At 39.9% G+C, this 15,745-nt stretch overlaps 1 protein-coding gene across 1 annotated transcript in view; it reads left to right on the plus strand.

Moving 5' to 3' along the window:
* LOC126278035 (ATP-dependent RNA helicase Ddx1) overlaps nt 1–13,565 on the plus strand; it is a 74,521-nt gene extending 60,956 nt beyond the window's left edge. The window contains exon 14 of the mRNA XM_049977776.1: nt 13,033–13,565. Coding sequence (XP_049833733.1) covers nt 13,033–13,157 — 125 coding nt within the window. The 3' untranslated portion in view covers nt 13,158–13,565. The remainder of the gene's footprint in view (nt 1–13,032) is intronic.
* The last annotated feature ends 2,180 nt before the right edge of the window (nt 13,566–15,745 follow it).

The raw sequence follows: 15,745 nt of genomic DNA on the forward strand, positions 1-15,745 counted from the left end.
GGAAGACTTCTCTCCATTGAGAATGACATGCTGCGTTCTGTTATCTAGGAACTCCTCAATCCAATCACACAATTGGTCTGATAGTCCGTATGCTCTTACTTTGTTCATTAAACGACTGTGGGGAACTGTGTCAAACGCCTTGCGGAAGTCAAGAAACACAACATCTACCTGTGAACCCGTGTCTATGGCCCTCTGAGTCTCGTGGACGAATAGTGCGAGCTGGGTTTCACACGACCGTCTTTTTCGAAACCCATGCTGATTCCTACAGCCTAGATTTCTAGTCTCCAGAAAAGTCATTATACTCGAACATAATACGTGTTCCAAAATTCTGCAACTGATAGACGTTAGGCCTTTAGTCTGTCATCCTCTGTTTCAGTACCATTTTGGTCACAGAGTGTCTGGACATTTTGTTTCGATCCACCTACCGCTTTGACATAGGACCAAAATTTCTTAGGATTTTCTGCCAAGTCAGTACATAGAACTTTACTTTCGAATTCATTTAACGCCTCTCGCATAGCCCTCCTCACACTACATTTCGCTTCGCGTAATTTTTGTTTGTCTGCAAGGCTTTGGCTATGTTTGTTTGCTGTGAAGTTCCCTTTGCTTCTGCAGCAGTTTTCTAACACGATTGTTGTACCATAGTGGCTCTTTTCCATCTCTTACGATCTTGCTTGGCACATATTCATCTAACGCATATTGTACAATGGTTTTGAACTTTGTCCACTGATCCTCAACACTATCTGCACTTGAGACAAAACTTTTGTGTTGAGCCGTCAGGTACTCTGTAATCTGCTTTTTGTCACTTTTGCTAAACAGAAAAATCTTCCTACCTTTTTTAATATTTCTATTTACGGCTGAAATCATCGATGCAGTAACCGCTTTATGATCGCGGATTCCCTGTTCTGCATTAACTGATTCAAATAGTTCGGGTCTGTTTGTCACCAGAAGGTCTAATATGTTATCGCCACGAGTCAGTTTTCTGTTTAACTGCTCAAGGTAGTTTTCAGATAAAGCACTTGAAAATATTTCACTCGTTTCTTTGTCCCTGCCACCCGTTACGAACGTTTGAGTCTCCCAGTCTATATCCGGCAAATTAAAATCTCCACCCAGAACTATAACATGGTGGGGAAATCTACTCGAAATATTTTCCAAATTATTCTTCGGGTGCTCAGCCACAACAGCTGCTGAGCCCGGGGGCCTATAGAGACATCCAATTACCATGTCTGAGCCTGCTTTAACCGTGACCTTCACCCAAATCATTTCACAATTCGGATCTCCGTGAATGTCCTTCGATACTATTGCACTTCTTATTGCTATAAACACGCCTCCCCCTTCACTGTCCAGCCTGTTTCTGCGGTATACATTCCAATCTGAGTTCAGGATTTCATTACTTTTTACGTCTGGTTTCAGCCAACTTTCTGTCCCTAGTACTATGTGGGCGTTGTGACCGTCTATTAATGAGAGCAGTTCTGGGACCTTTCTATAGACGCTCCTGCAGTTCACTATTAGCACATTAATATTGTTATTCCCTGTTGCATTTTGCCTACTCCTACCTTGCCGCGTCTCAGGAGGCGTCTTGTCGGGCCTAGGGAGGGAATTCTCTAACCTAAAAAACCCCCATGTGCACTCTACACGTACTCTGCTACCCTTGTAGCCACTTCTGGCATGTAGTGCACGCCTTACCTATTCAGGGGGACCCTACATGTCTCCACCCGATAGCGGAGGTCGAGAAATTTGCACCCCACCTCTCCGCAAAATCGTCTGAGCCTCTGGTTTAAGCCTTCCACTTGGCTCCAAACCAGAGAACTGTGATCGGTTCTGGGAACGATACTATAAATAGTTAGCTCTGATTCCACCCCGCGAGCGAGGCTTTCCGCCTTCACCAATTCCGCCAACCGCCTGTACGAACTGAGGATGACCTCTGAACCCAGACGGCAGGCGTCATTGGTGCCGACATGAGCAACAATTTGCAGTCGGGTGCACCCAGTGCCTTCTATCGCCGCCGGTAGGGCCTCCTCCACATCTCGGATGAGACCCCCGGCAAGCAGACAGAGTGAACACTGGCCTTCTTCCCCGACCTTTCCGCTATTTCCCTAAGGGGCTCCATTACCCGCCTAACGTTGGAGCTCCCAATAACTAATAAACCCCTCCCCCCGTGTGCCTCCTCGGACCTTCCTGAAGGAGCAGCCACCTGTCCACTCACAGGCAGTTCGGACGATGCCACATGGCCAGCCTCCATATTTACCCTCCGCCTCGTGCGCCGTGAACGCCGCTGAACCCACCACTCCCCTTGGGGAGAGGGTGGCCCAACTGCGCCCCGTACCCGCGAAGATGTCTCGACAGCAGGGACAGTGGGTGAAGCACGTAACACCTGGGGTGTAACTTGCGACGCACCAAACTCCCCACTGCCGTTACACTCAGAGGCAGCAGCCTGAAGACGGCTGACTGCGGCTGCGCTCAGCTGTTCGCGAAGAGTGGCCAGCTCCTCCTGTGTCCGTACACAGCAGTCACACATCCTATCCATCCTAATGAATCAATTTACTGAAGAGACTTAATCAACTTTTAGCTAGACTGCTAATTCACTAAAGGCGGGTGATTATTGGCTAAACTGTGATTGCTAACCACTCCTTTTAGAAAACAATGAAAATAGCACTACCTGTCTCTGGACTATTGAAAACAAACACTGGCACTACTGGCACTAGCACTATGGCTGACTAAAGGGACTCTCTCTGACTGTATTCAAAACAAACACGAAATCTATGGAACACTATTAATAGCACTCGACAATTAAAGCTTCCTAAAAGCAAAAACACACAGAAGAAGAAGTGACAAGTAAGAAAAATACAGTTAATACTTAAATTAAGGTAGCTCGCTGCACAGCAGTCGTGAAGTAGACGGCGGTTAGGGCGACTAAGAAGAGTCATTTTATTTTTTTCACTAATTTCAATAATCAAATCATCCTCTGACACAGAAATCCTTACCATAGAATCCCTCCTTAAAAAACTTAGTCACTATTATGTCAAAAAAACAACTACTTTCAGTGCACATACCCCAAGTACATAAGTTTAAATAAGAAAGAAATAGCAGAAAAATTAAGAATATTGAGTTTTAACAGCTGGACAGAACTGTCAGAAAAATGAAAGAACTGATAAAGTTGGGGCAACCACGAAGAAAAAGGTATGAGAAATGAAATACCGTATTTACCTTAGTATAAGATGACCCTGAACGTAAGACTACCCCCTCTTTTGAGTCTACTTGAAATTTTTTTACAAATTCTGATAAATCAAAATTAATAACTTTTATTAATGTAAGGGATCTGTCTAGAAATTTAACGTTAAACCTATTCTAAATTTATGCTATTTATTAATTGTCTGTGTTTTGATAATAACAGAAAAAAATAAAATAAACAAAAAGAAATTGTTACCTTAATTTCTATCAGTGCCCTTTTGTTTACTTAGCCTGTCATCTGTGGTATCACTTTTTTTGTCATTATCATCATCCTAATGGGGCAGCTGTGAAAGTTATATCTCCGTTGTTTTAAATATGTGGCTGTTTCTTCTGAAATTGATGTAACTGCGGGACCCAATAACATAGTTCATGTTGCGAACACACAGTGGATTTCACCTCTACGCTGATGTGGCAGTGTTAAAATGTCTCTTACTTACAAACATATTGTCTACCCACCGCTCTGTCATTGGCTGTGTAGAACCAATGTCTGACACGTCCCCAATCGTTTGTCTTATCTCTCGGTGAGTGTCGATAACATTCCTGTACGAAACACATAAGTACACCATAGGTCCATATCTAGACGTTGCGGGCTTTCACAATAACTATGCACCCTCTAGACTTAGAGTTGCAATATCAAAAGTTTTTGTGGTTTCTTTGTCTAGGGGCTGGGATACATAGTTGCCACATTACAGGCCAAATACTGCTGAGTCTACAGTATATGATAAGAATACACACATGAATCGAATGGTCGAAGGCTTCTATCACTCGGCAATTGCGAATTATGAATGTAACATATGAATTTATAAATGAAAGATTTCAATTAATTAAAATCTGCAGGTACTATCTTAACGGCATTAAATGATGAGTATGAGAGTATAAGTACTTTTGAGAATGTGGTATTTCTGCAAACCACATTGGTGTCGATGGTCCAGCAATTAAATAAAATATCAGTTGAATAACAGGGAAACAATAGAGTCCTGCAGTATGCAATTAGTTATGAACAACAACACAGCTCGCGAGATATTCGCTTCTAAACGCACACTATGTCTTCACTGTAGAAGCCACGGAAATCTCACAAGTGCACAAGTCGGCACTCCAAAGTATTTTTATCTGCCGCGATCACGTACAAACTGCTCCACTGTCGAAGTCTTTCCGCTGACTGTGCATCCGTCGCGCTGTACGGTCCGCATCCAGCACTCACTCCTGTGTCCTCTCCAGAAACGATGCTCCTCCCCCAACCTCCATACGTCTCTCTTAGTAATGATTGCTGTGATTGGCTAGAGTGCTCGCGCCATGTCTTCATGCCAATGCACCCACACAAAAATAATGAAACATATTCGAAATACTGGATTTACATTTAAATACTTGAAATTAAATAAATATTCCTACGGCTGGACCATAAACACGCTCTACCACACATTATTAAATACACAAACAATTAAATAAACATACATCAAAAGAAAAGAAGCAAAAGGTAGGCCAGGGACCTAATGTCTCTGTGCTTTCTAAAACACAGTAAATAATTGACCAGTTTCTTAGTGACTAGCATATATCGGATATTAACAAAGACATGGTTGAATCAATATATTTATAAGCATGCTGCTACCGTTTTTTCATGTAACTGTGGAGTACTTATGGCCTGACGCGATCAATAGTAATCGGCCACTTTGACCTCCAATAACTCATGTTCTGTTCAAGTCACATGCCTGTAATTCATACTAATTTAGGTTTACACCAATAGCTTTCTAAAGACATGGCAATCGAAAAAATTGGATGAATCGTTAAGATTTTGGAAATTCATTCCTGTGTGTTAATTGTATAATATACAGTCAGATGCTAAACTTAAAACTAATAAAGATATTGAAAATCTGATTACACCACCAGAATTGTCGTGCAAATAGTAGTAATGTACCTGTCTCTGTTTGAGGTACCTCATCATATTTCATCTGGCTACTATTAATTTCTATATGAGCTGTGAAATGTCTTCCATGATGGTTTCACAAAGTCTGCCATCTTTGGTGCTTTCGGCATACAAGTCTGTCTCTTTGACACAGTGTCACTAACGAATTCCCAGCCACATGCTTGGTCTGGACCATGCGTTGGGGCTACCCCTCTTGTCCGGCTAACATTTGGCAGCACGTGTTTGCTGCCTGGCCCCAGCTTTGATGAGTGTCCTGTGCGGCTGCCCAAACTCCGAACATATAATATTTCCAGGGCATCACAACTTGCCCATTACCTCACAATGTCAGTGTCTTTTGTAGACATTTATGCTACTGTTGAGTATGTGTCCAGTTTTGATGTTAGTTCAGTCCCAAGTGCAAATGTATTGAAGCAAATTGCAGTTTAAATATGGTAAATATAAATAAGTCAAAGTATGCAGTATACATTCCCATGGTAGGCTGCAGGGCAAAATTTCTACCTGCTCAGTACTTCCCTGCTGCACTTATTGTAATTCTCAACCAAACTGAGTCACTGTCCCCCCCAACTTTTGTAGTGTTGTGCTTGAGCAACAATGAAACATGGACGGCAATATCTTCTAGAGTGCACATCATATGTCCAAACAGAAAGATCGCAGTCACTATGCAGTCGAATTATCGATCTGCCACTTGTCCTGCGATCAAGTGACATCTGTACATACTATCGCCACTGCAGATCTTTAATTTATTCTCATGACAATAGTTTAATATGATTTATTTCATTTGTTATACATTTCATTCTGGATTAATTTTTCTTCTCATTTTATCTGGATATCATCATCTTGTTCTAAAACTGATTAAAAGCTGGTAATAATTTTCTCCATTGTTCTAAAATGTATACCAATCGAATTTGTCATTTGCAAGTCACTTGGTAAATCGTTAATTTTTCATAACCAAATAAAACATTGACTTGGGTTCAGAATGAAGTAATGGTTTTTCAAGGACAAGATATTCACCTTTGAATGTTGCCTTCACTTAGAAACCAACATAAGTCTATATCTACAGTAGAGGACATTTATTGCAGTTCAAATACAACAAAAGTTTGTTAGTCACAGAATGTAATGTTATTTTCTCCTGTGTTTCAGAAAATATTCAGGTTTTAAGCAGAGCATTATAGTGTTGTAGTTGCTAGCTTACAGTTTCTCACATATCCCTTGCACTAATGCTGCAAATAAAGTATTATGTGATTGTTTCAACAAGTTGGAAATTGTATAGAGCACTTCGGCATATGGAAAATCTTGAGCCTATCGAATGCAAGTATTGTTTGATGTGCCCTGCCCTTCAAGATTGTTAAAAATAAATTTGTACAAAACCTCAATAGCCAAAGCTTCATACATAAATGTAAGACATTTCCTATATTAATATGTAAAATAATGTAAAAACGTTGACCTTGGCAACAATAGTTAAATCTCCGAATGTAAGACAACCCTATATGTTGCAAATGTCGAATCTAGAAAAGGCCTGTCTTATAATAGAGTAAATATCGTAATTCAACAGGGTACAGAAGACCTCTTTGGAAATAATCCATAGAGAGAAAAAAGAGGTTACAGAAACATGTCCAAGGAGATAGAAAAGGACTTCAACAAAAACACCACACACAATTTTTACAGAATATTCAGAGAAAATATGACACGACATCAACCACCGGGCTAATGCTTCAAGAAACAAGACAGGACACTGGAGACAAAGACGAGAAAAACTGAAATATTAGCACGATACTCTGACATACCCAAAATCATTGAAAAATAATAGAGGAACTGGAGAAGACGGATTGGTTTTAGGAATTTGGAAATTAAATCATGAAAATGTTACACCCAGAATAAATAGAATCATTGAAAACATATGCAAAATAGAAAAGTTAGCAGGAGAATTGAATTCGGCCCCAGTACGTCCCTTCCACAATATAGGAGACAAAACGCCATAATAAGTGCAGAGGAATTTCACTAATAGCTGTCACTAACAAAATTTTATATGAAGCCTTGTTAAATTGGCTAGAGCCTCAGATAGATTCACCGGTAGGAGAACACCAAGGAGGCTTCAAGAAGGGGTCGTCATGCAGTGAACAGATCTGGTTTTAGATAAACACTCCTCCACACACTGGAAGAAGCGAGTGGACAAGAAGGCCAGAAAGCTAATTCAGGAAACATTAACAAACACAACATCTGAATTGAATTCATGAGAGGCGTCTCGGAACCATTCACAATCGAGAGAGAGGTGACCTGTTACCCATTGTATTTAACTCGGACATGGAACAAGGGAGTCAATGGGGTAAAGATGGGGAGAGACAATGATAGAACCATCAGCATAAAATTTCTGGTGTTTACCGGTGCTCCTTCAGTGCCAAATTAAGACACTACTGTAGTGTTTATGAGAGGCCTTGTATACCTCAGAAACAGCAATAATCGAGGAAATAATGAAAATAAAGGAGACAATAACGAGATGAAAATACTGAGAAAGATCTATGGGCTGTTTCAGAAAGGGTTCTTGCTAAAGAGACAGACAAAAAAATTGTACATTACACAGACTGTTATAATCATCAGGAAAAGAAGGGCATAAAGTGCTACAGACACATACATAGGATGAACAAAGGCAAACTGACCAAGAAGTTTCCTTTAATATAGTAATGACCAATGCAGTGAAGTCCAACTGGGTAAAGGAAATTTTGGAAAACCCCAAAAAATTAAATATCTCCTTAAAAGACATGACAGGCAGGTAAAACACAGAGAAAACTCTGAAAAGGTAACTTTGAGCAAATTGTGACATTACTGCTGGGAATGTGAGTAAATATAATTACTTAAAACTGCTAAGTATTAATGCTCACTTTGAAATCTCATTGAGTAGTCTCATCAGAAATAAATAATAAAAAACTTCCCCCGCACCAGGTACAGAACACGTTATGCTTGTACTGAAAATTTTAACTGAAACTAAAAGAATTAAAGTGCCAATAAAGTTCTTTGGTGATGTAAACTCGCTGGGAGAATTTAACACTCAACTTTTTAGATCTTCGTATCTGCTTTGCTGCTAATGTCCTGTTGTCCATAATACTGTGTTATAAGAAAATGTAGCAATCTTAATCTTACCACATCGTGGAAATCGTCAGTGACTACATCTTGACACTTTGAAAGCTGGCTACACTCTGGGCAATGACAGTGATGTTGTACATCAATTTATACTTTTAGTAGCAATTAGTAGTGTTGTTTAAGACGCACATTTACAAAATTACAATAGAAAATTAAGACACAGAGAAAAACTGTGGACAGTGTAATTTAGGTACATTATTTCCTGATGAGTTATGTATAGGTAGTTGGTGAAACGAACAATTTAGAAGTGTGGAACAAGGTAATGTGGGGAAATTAACAATGCAAATTACATTTGATTAATTTATTAGCAAAATATAACTTGTCGTTTTCCTAATATAAATTGGAGTAAAAAATTAAACATTCAAAAAGATTGCTAGAACTGAAGCTCAGTATATGTTTATAGTTGTAATAAATGACTGTGTAACCTTTCTTTAATTACAAACAAAGTTGCAAGTATTTTACCTTGCTTGACCTATTAGACTGCAGACTTTGATGAAATAATGCATACAATGCGAACAGATTATGAAGCAAATATAAATTCTAGTGAACATTGGTAGGTACCAGGTTTTCACCAGAGAGCATACATGGCTCTGAATGGCTCCTCTATAACTTACATTCAATAAGAAAGTTTAAGACATCCATACCAGCATTTTTACTCTTAAGTAATTTTCATAACCAAAGCCTCCTGGTTGATACATGTATGCTTTCGTCCTTTAAAATACCGTTGAGCAATACTACCGTGAAATCAAATAGTCTTATGAGCCAATCATGCTGAATTTCAACACTAAACAGGACACTCACTGTCTGAAATCCTGTATACAGCCCTGTAGAGCTAAATTTGTCAACAAAACAATCAGTATATCCTGTTGCCACCAACTGAACCTTAGATTAAACCACTTCACTGTTTGTATTTAATTTTGTAGCTAAAACGATCAATTTTGAGTTACATTATTTGTTTCAGTTTAAACTAGTTCTCGTGTTTTTTTTCTGTAGAGCATCATTTTTTCCTCCATTGCTTTCTTCCAGTCTTCCTTTTCCCGACTACACCACTTGTTTATAATTCCTTGGTGTCTCACAAAAGAGTGTCATTCACGGTTGATAGGCAGAATTTTCACAGTAACATAATGGCTTCTTTAAACCTTTCCGTTCATGTAAATTGTAGCTTCCTTTTTCTTCATTTCGTGTTTCCATATTGTTTTCAACTCATTCCTCAGTGTCACACAAATGGTTGCTAACCATTTACAGCCCCATCTCGGTTCATACAATCCCATTGACAGTCCTCTGCAAAAGACAGTTCCACTTTCAGTTTCTGTAATATCTTCCTTTTCGTCGACATTTTATTATCAATACACCTTTTTGAGGAAAATAAACACGTTATCCACAATCATCATAGTCAACAATCACATATTGTTTGGAAGATTTACTGTCAAACTTCTTACATTCCTCTGTGGGAATGCAAGCATTGCATTCCATTCTAAATATCATCAGATCATCGAAATAACCTTCGTTCTTGAAACATTTCAAGTAGAGTATTTTCGTGGGACCAGTTCGATTGAGTGTATGTTGTAGCCAAAATTGCCTTACCTCACAATGCTTTTCATAGGTATGTGACAGAGCAGAGCCAAGAATGTGCCATCCCACAAAGAATTCAATTTTCCCAGGCAGCAACTCTGTTCTGTTGAGGTGTGTATGATGGAGTAATTGAATGTTTCAGTCCAATTGAGTCATAAAGTATGTATGACCCTCCAAATGATTTTCTTCATTTGGTCTGTAAACATCTGCATAAACTAATTTTTCAGTTCAGTGGGATTCTGCACTCTTCCACCAAATGCCAGCCAATAATGTCTACAGGACGCATCTCGCACAAAAGCTCTCTCTGTACTGCAATGCTTCAAAACTATCACACACAGCATTTATGTTTATACTTTTTCATGACATTTCTGCAAAATATCATCAGTTTCAGTGACAACACAAGACTTTCTTTGATGAAAAACTTTCACAGCTTAAGAATAAAGCTTGTTTTCACCAGTGGATGTAGCAACATCAGTTGCAATATGGTTTTTGAAAAATATTCACAATTTGCTATCTTCAGTTACCTGATTTATTTAATTTTGTACAGATTTATTAATAGAAAATCAGTTACAGATCCATATTGACAAAATCTAACATTTTCAAAATATCTCTGTCCATTGAATCCACATCAGCACATACATCAGTACACATGTACATCAATTCAACCTGTACCAAATGCTCAATGTGTACACCTTTCTTGGCACTGGCCAGCTTCACTGGAATTTTGAATGGTTCATAAGTAGTGTACGAATCATGTGTTGTCGCACCACTGTCAATGTACCACGTGCCATAGACCAGTTTGTTCACATCTATAGGAAAATTATCTCACACCAGCAACATATTGGAGACCAAGCTTGAGCACAGCTCAGGCCACATCACTGTTTTCAAAAGGCCACATCCGAATATAGCTAGGGCCACAATTTTCTCAACACGCAAGTCACCTATCACTCGAAAACTGGACCCATTTCATATAAGAACAACGTACGGAGATCTCACTACCTGCCCCTTGACAGGTGCTGCCTTTTGTTGTCAGTTTCTAAAATTATCTTGAATGAAATATTAGTTAACATAACAGCGAATGGCAAAGTATGTGTTTGCAATGACATAATTTCATTCATGTACTTGTTAGGTTTCACAGTGGTTGTAATTCTGCTCTAAATACAAGGGGTATTCAGTATCTTCAGATAGTCCATGAAATGGAAACCACTATAAAAATCAAAATTTTTTATATTTACAACAGTTAGCTACAACTTCCAGCTATTTATCTACAAAATCGCCACTCCGACTTACATTGTACCAACTTTCCAATACAATTGTCATAGCAGTCGCCAGTGCTTTCCGCCAATTCTCTATGCTGGTCTACAGCTCATTGTCAATGCCAAAATATTCTCTTCATAGCCAGCGGCTCATGTGAGCAGAGATGAAATTCAGAAGGAGCAAATTATGGGCTGTATTTTGCGTGATCAAACACTTCCTGTTGAGAATGTTGCAGGAGCATCTTTGTTGCCACTGCAGGATGTGATTGAGAATTGTTTTGGAGAAAGAAATGCATGACAGTTATGTTAAGTGGGCTGCATAGCTTCAGATTAAATTTCTCACCAGGCCCTCGTACTTGGCAGGAGAGCCTATTTTCTAGGCATCTTTACATGCTCATTGTGTGCTCAGAACTCTAAAGAGCGACATGACACGATCGACGGTTGTACTAGAGACACTGCCCAACACATCTGTGAAAGCTGCATCGGATTTTTCACAGTGGTTTCTATTTCATGACTGATCGGAACTTACTAATCCTCGTATGTCACATTTTTTAGTGAGCAAGTAAGTTTGTAAATTCAAAAGGAAAAAATTCTTAAGTAACTTATCTTGCACATATGTGGTAAGATAATTATACTTTTTATCATAATCATTTTAAAGTTTGTGATCGACAAAAGAACTAGAGCAAATATGAAAAATAAATCTGGAAACTTGCTCTTTTTTAGTATGTATTACTCTTCCAAATATGTCAATTACACATGTGCCAGTAACACTTTAAATAATGGCATAAATGGCCAGTATTCTTGGCCTGATATTCCTTCATGTGACCAGTCTTCAAAGTGTTAGAACTCCCTTCTCAATTTTTGAACCTCTTGCTGATGCTAAACAAGTTGGTAATATAGATCAGTTTTTTATTTTGTCTGCACCAGTACATTCATTTGATTTATGGTCTTACACTTTAAACAAACCAAACGTGTTTGAAACTGTTTTGATAAGTGCCCTACTGTGCCACATGAAAACCAGTTTCTCTCTCTATTCTTTTATAATGAAATGTCTTTGTTATACTTTAGTTTTGACATCATCGTTCTAGCAACACTTTCATCAACATAATTTTAAACGAAGGTCATCATTGTTGATTGGCTTGTCGAACAAAGTTAACTTTGTTTCACCAAATGTGATTAGATGGCCTCATATACCACCAGATGCTTCCCACATATTGTTGAGAACTTTATGTTCAATGAGATCAATGTTTTCAGCTGAGCAAACATCATAAATCTTCTCCAGCTTGTCTTAAATACTTTTGGTAGTCTTGCATATCGCAACATGAAGTAAAGGCTTGGTGTCAAGCAATAGAATTAGCTATTTCCTTGCTTCGACATTAGCCTTCATCCATTTAGCAAGATTGCTTGTGTAATTTTGCCTGTTTCCTGCTGTCTTGAGGAGCTACACATTTACAACATCAAAGATTTCGTCACACTGTAAAGTAGTTCTCCTTAAGATTCTCTAGGTTCCCCAATTTTCTTTTCCAGTTAGCGTTCAATCCACTGCCTTTCGTCACGCATTGTGTCATCTCTTGCACTTTTATAATGTCCAGTTATTGTCAAAATTGGCTACCACTGTCACACTTCATATAAACTTTACCATTGACTCTTTGCTACGATGTTGATAAAACATTAAATGCCAATTTAAAATAAAGCATCTATTTAAAATATCACAAAATTACAACAATCGTAGAAGAATATGTCAGTCACTATCAGTCTGATGTGAACTCGAGAAGTTTCTGTAATTGCACAAGTGACGAACTTCAAAGATAAATAATTCTTTCACAGATTGACTGACATGATTATTTCATTGGTTTAATTTAGAGCCTTATTATCTTAACATTGTTTTCATTATTTAACAAATATGTTTCACTTTTACAGGTTCATCATATGAGAATCACGTAGCACAAATGGCACCTTCTGTAAAGGAGCTAGCACAGCTGGAAAGCAAGGCACAGCTCATCTATCTTAAACGACAATACATAAAGGAGGGCCGTGCTTGGTAACTTGACGTCTAATAAATGTTCAAAAAGATGCCACATTAATTCAGAATGAATGTGTAGGTCATTTACAGTGGGGCAGCTTACAACATGAAGTAACTGCGGTGTATCTCATAATATTAATTTCTGTAAACATCTTATTTATAGCTATGTTTCTGAGATTGACAGTCTTGAATTAGACTTTCAGAATTGACTGGACAAGGAAATTCAAGTTAATGGCAGTGGTAACATTCTGATGATTCACTACAGATGAGACTTAACTTGATTGCTGTTCTCCAATAAAAAAAATTAAAAAAATGTAAAAATTTGCTAATTAAATATTTATATGTTGAACACCATTTAATTGCCTTGGAAGCTTGTGATATTACTGATTATTGCTTGATTAAATCTGTAGTGTCTTGAATTGTAAGAAAATCACACCTCTATGCTATCTTACATGCATTAGTATACCCTCAAAATAATAATACTAATTGTTTACCCTTCATGAACTGACTGACAGGAGTAGCTGTTTAGATGGAAGTTGGATGACAGTGTGCGACTGTGGACTGACATTAAATTGGTTCCGAATGCTACCAATGATAGCTTTCAACACATTGTGTATTGTAGGCACATTGTTCCTATGTTAGTTGCCCTTTTCGTCATGACAATGGACACCTACATCCCAGCATATAAAATTAACAATATAGCCTCATTTATGAGTATGAAAACTGTGGGTACAAACGAAGACATTTGACTTCTATCAAAACAGCTACATCAGCGAACCACCACACAGTCAGTCTTGAAGTGAGCAATTACCAAGGAAGAAATGTATTTTTTGTCACACTGAATCACATTTGTATTATTTGTTCGTGGAGTTTGCTGTGATATCATAATTTATTTCTTAATGCAGCGGCACCTTCTGCATCAGGCTTTCTGAAACCTTCATGTTCTTATACAAAGAATGAAATCTATTATTGAGGGGACATCAAAGTTACTGTGCTGCTGCTACTTAATCATCAAAATTTTCATTGTTTTGGTTAAATCGCCCAACAGTTATGGAAGATTTGATAAAACATCTTACGTAAAATTCTATTTGATCAGCTGAGGATTCTGTGAACTCAACGCGTACTTCAGACTGCCATTACTGTCCTCCGCTTTTAAATAATAGTAAATATAAATACTAATACACTCCTGGAAATGGAAAAAAGAACACATTGACACCGGTGTGTCAGACCCACCATACTTGCTCCGGACACTGCGAGAGGGCTGTACAAGCAATGATCACACGCACGGCACAGCGGACACACCAGGAACCGCGGTGTTGGCCGTCGAATGGCGCTAGCTGCGCAGCATTTGTGCACCGCCGCCGTCAGTGTCAGCCAGTTTGCCGTGGCATATGGAGCTCCATCGCAGTCTTTAGCACTGGTAGCATGCCGCGACAGCGTGGACGTGAACCGTATGTGCAGTTGACGGACTTTGAGTGAGGGCGTATAGTGGGCATGCGGGAGGCCGGGTGGATGTACCGCCGAATTGCTCAACACGTGGGGCGTGAGGTCTCCACAGTACATCGATGTTGTTGCCAGTGGTCGACGGAAGGTGCACGTGCCCGTCGACCTGTGACCGGACCGCAGCAACGCACGGATGCACGCCAAGACCGTAGGATCCTACGCAGTGCCGTAGGGGACCGCACCGCCACTTCCCAGCAAATTAGGGACACTGTTGCTCCTAGGGGTATCGGCGAGGACCATCCGCAACCGTCTCCATGAAGCTGGGCTACGGTCCCGCACACCGTTAGGCCGTCTTCCGCTCATGCCCCAACATCGTGCAGCCCGCCTCCAGTGGTGTCGCGACAGGCGTGAATGGAGGGATGAATGAAGATGTGTCGTCGTCAGCGATGAGAGTCACTTCTGCCTTGGTGCCAATCATGGTCGTATGCGTGTTTGGCGCCGTGCAGGTGAGGGCCACAGTCAGGACTGCGTACGACCGAGGCACACAGGGCCAACACCCGGCATCATGGTGTGGGGAGCGATCTCCTACACTGGCCGTACACCTCTGGTGATCGTCGAGGAGACACTGAATAGTGCATGGTACATCCAAACCGTCATCGAAGCCATCGTTCTACCATTCCTAGACCGTCAAGGGAACTTGCTGTTCCAACAGGACAATGCACGTCCGCATGTATCCCGTGCCACCCAACGTGCTCTAGAAGGTGTAAGTCAACTACCCTGGCCAGCAAGATCTCCGGATGTGTCCCCCATTGAGCATGTTTGGGACTGGATGAAGCGTCGTCTCACGCGGTCTGCACGAACAGCACGAACGCTGGTCCAACTGAGGCGCCAGGTGGAAATGGCATGGCAAGCCGTTCCACAGGACTACATCCAGCATCTCTACGATCGTCTCCATGGGAGAACAGCAGCCTGCATTGCTGCGAAAGGTGGATATACACTGTACTAGTGCCGACATTGTGCATGCTCTGTTGCCTGTGTCTATGTGCCTGTGGTTCTGTCAGTGTGATCATGTGATGTATCTGACCCCAGGAATGTGTCAATAAAGTTTCCCCTTCCTAGGACAATGAATTCACGGTGTTCTTATTTCAATTTCCAGGAGTGTAATAA

The sequence above is a fragment of the Schistocerca gregaria genome, chromosome 6 (genome assembly GCF_023897955.1).
Source record: "Schistocerca gregaria isolate iqSchGreg1 chromosome 6, iqSchGreg1.2, whole genome shotgun sequence".
In the NCBI taxonomy this organism is placed as follows: domain Eukaryota; kingdom Metazoa; phylum Arthropoda; class Insecta; order Orthoptera; family Acrididae; genus Schistocerca; species Schistocerca gregaria.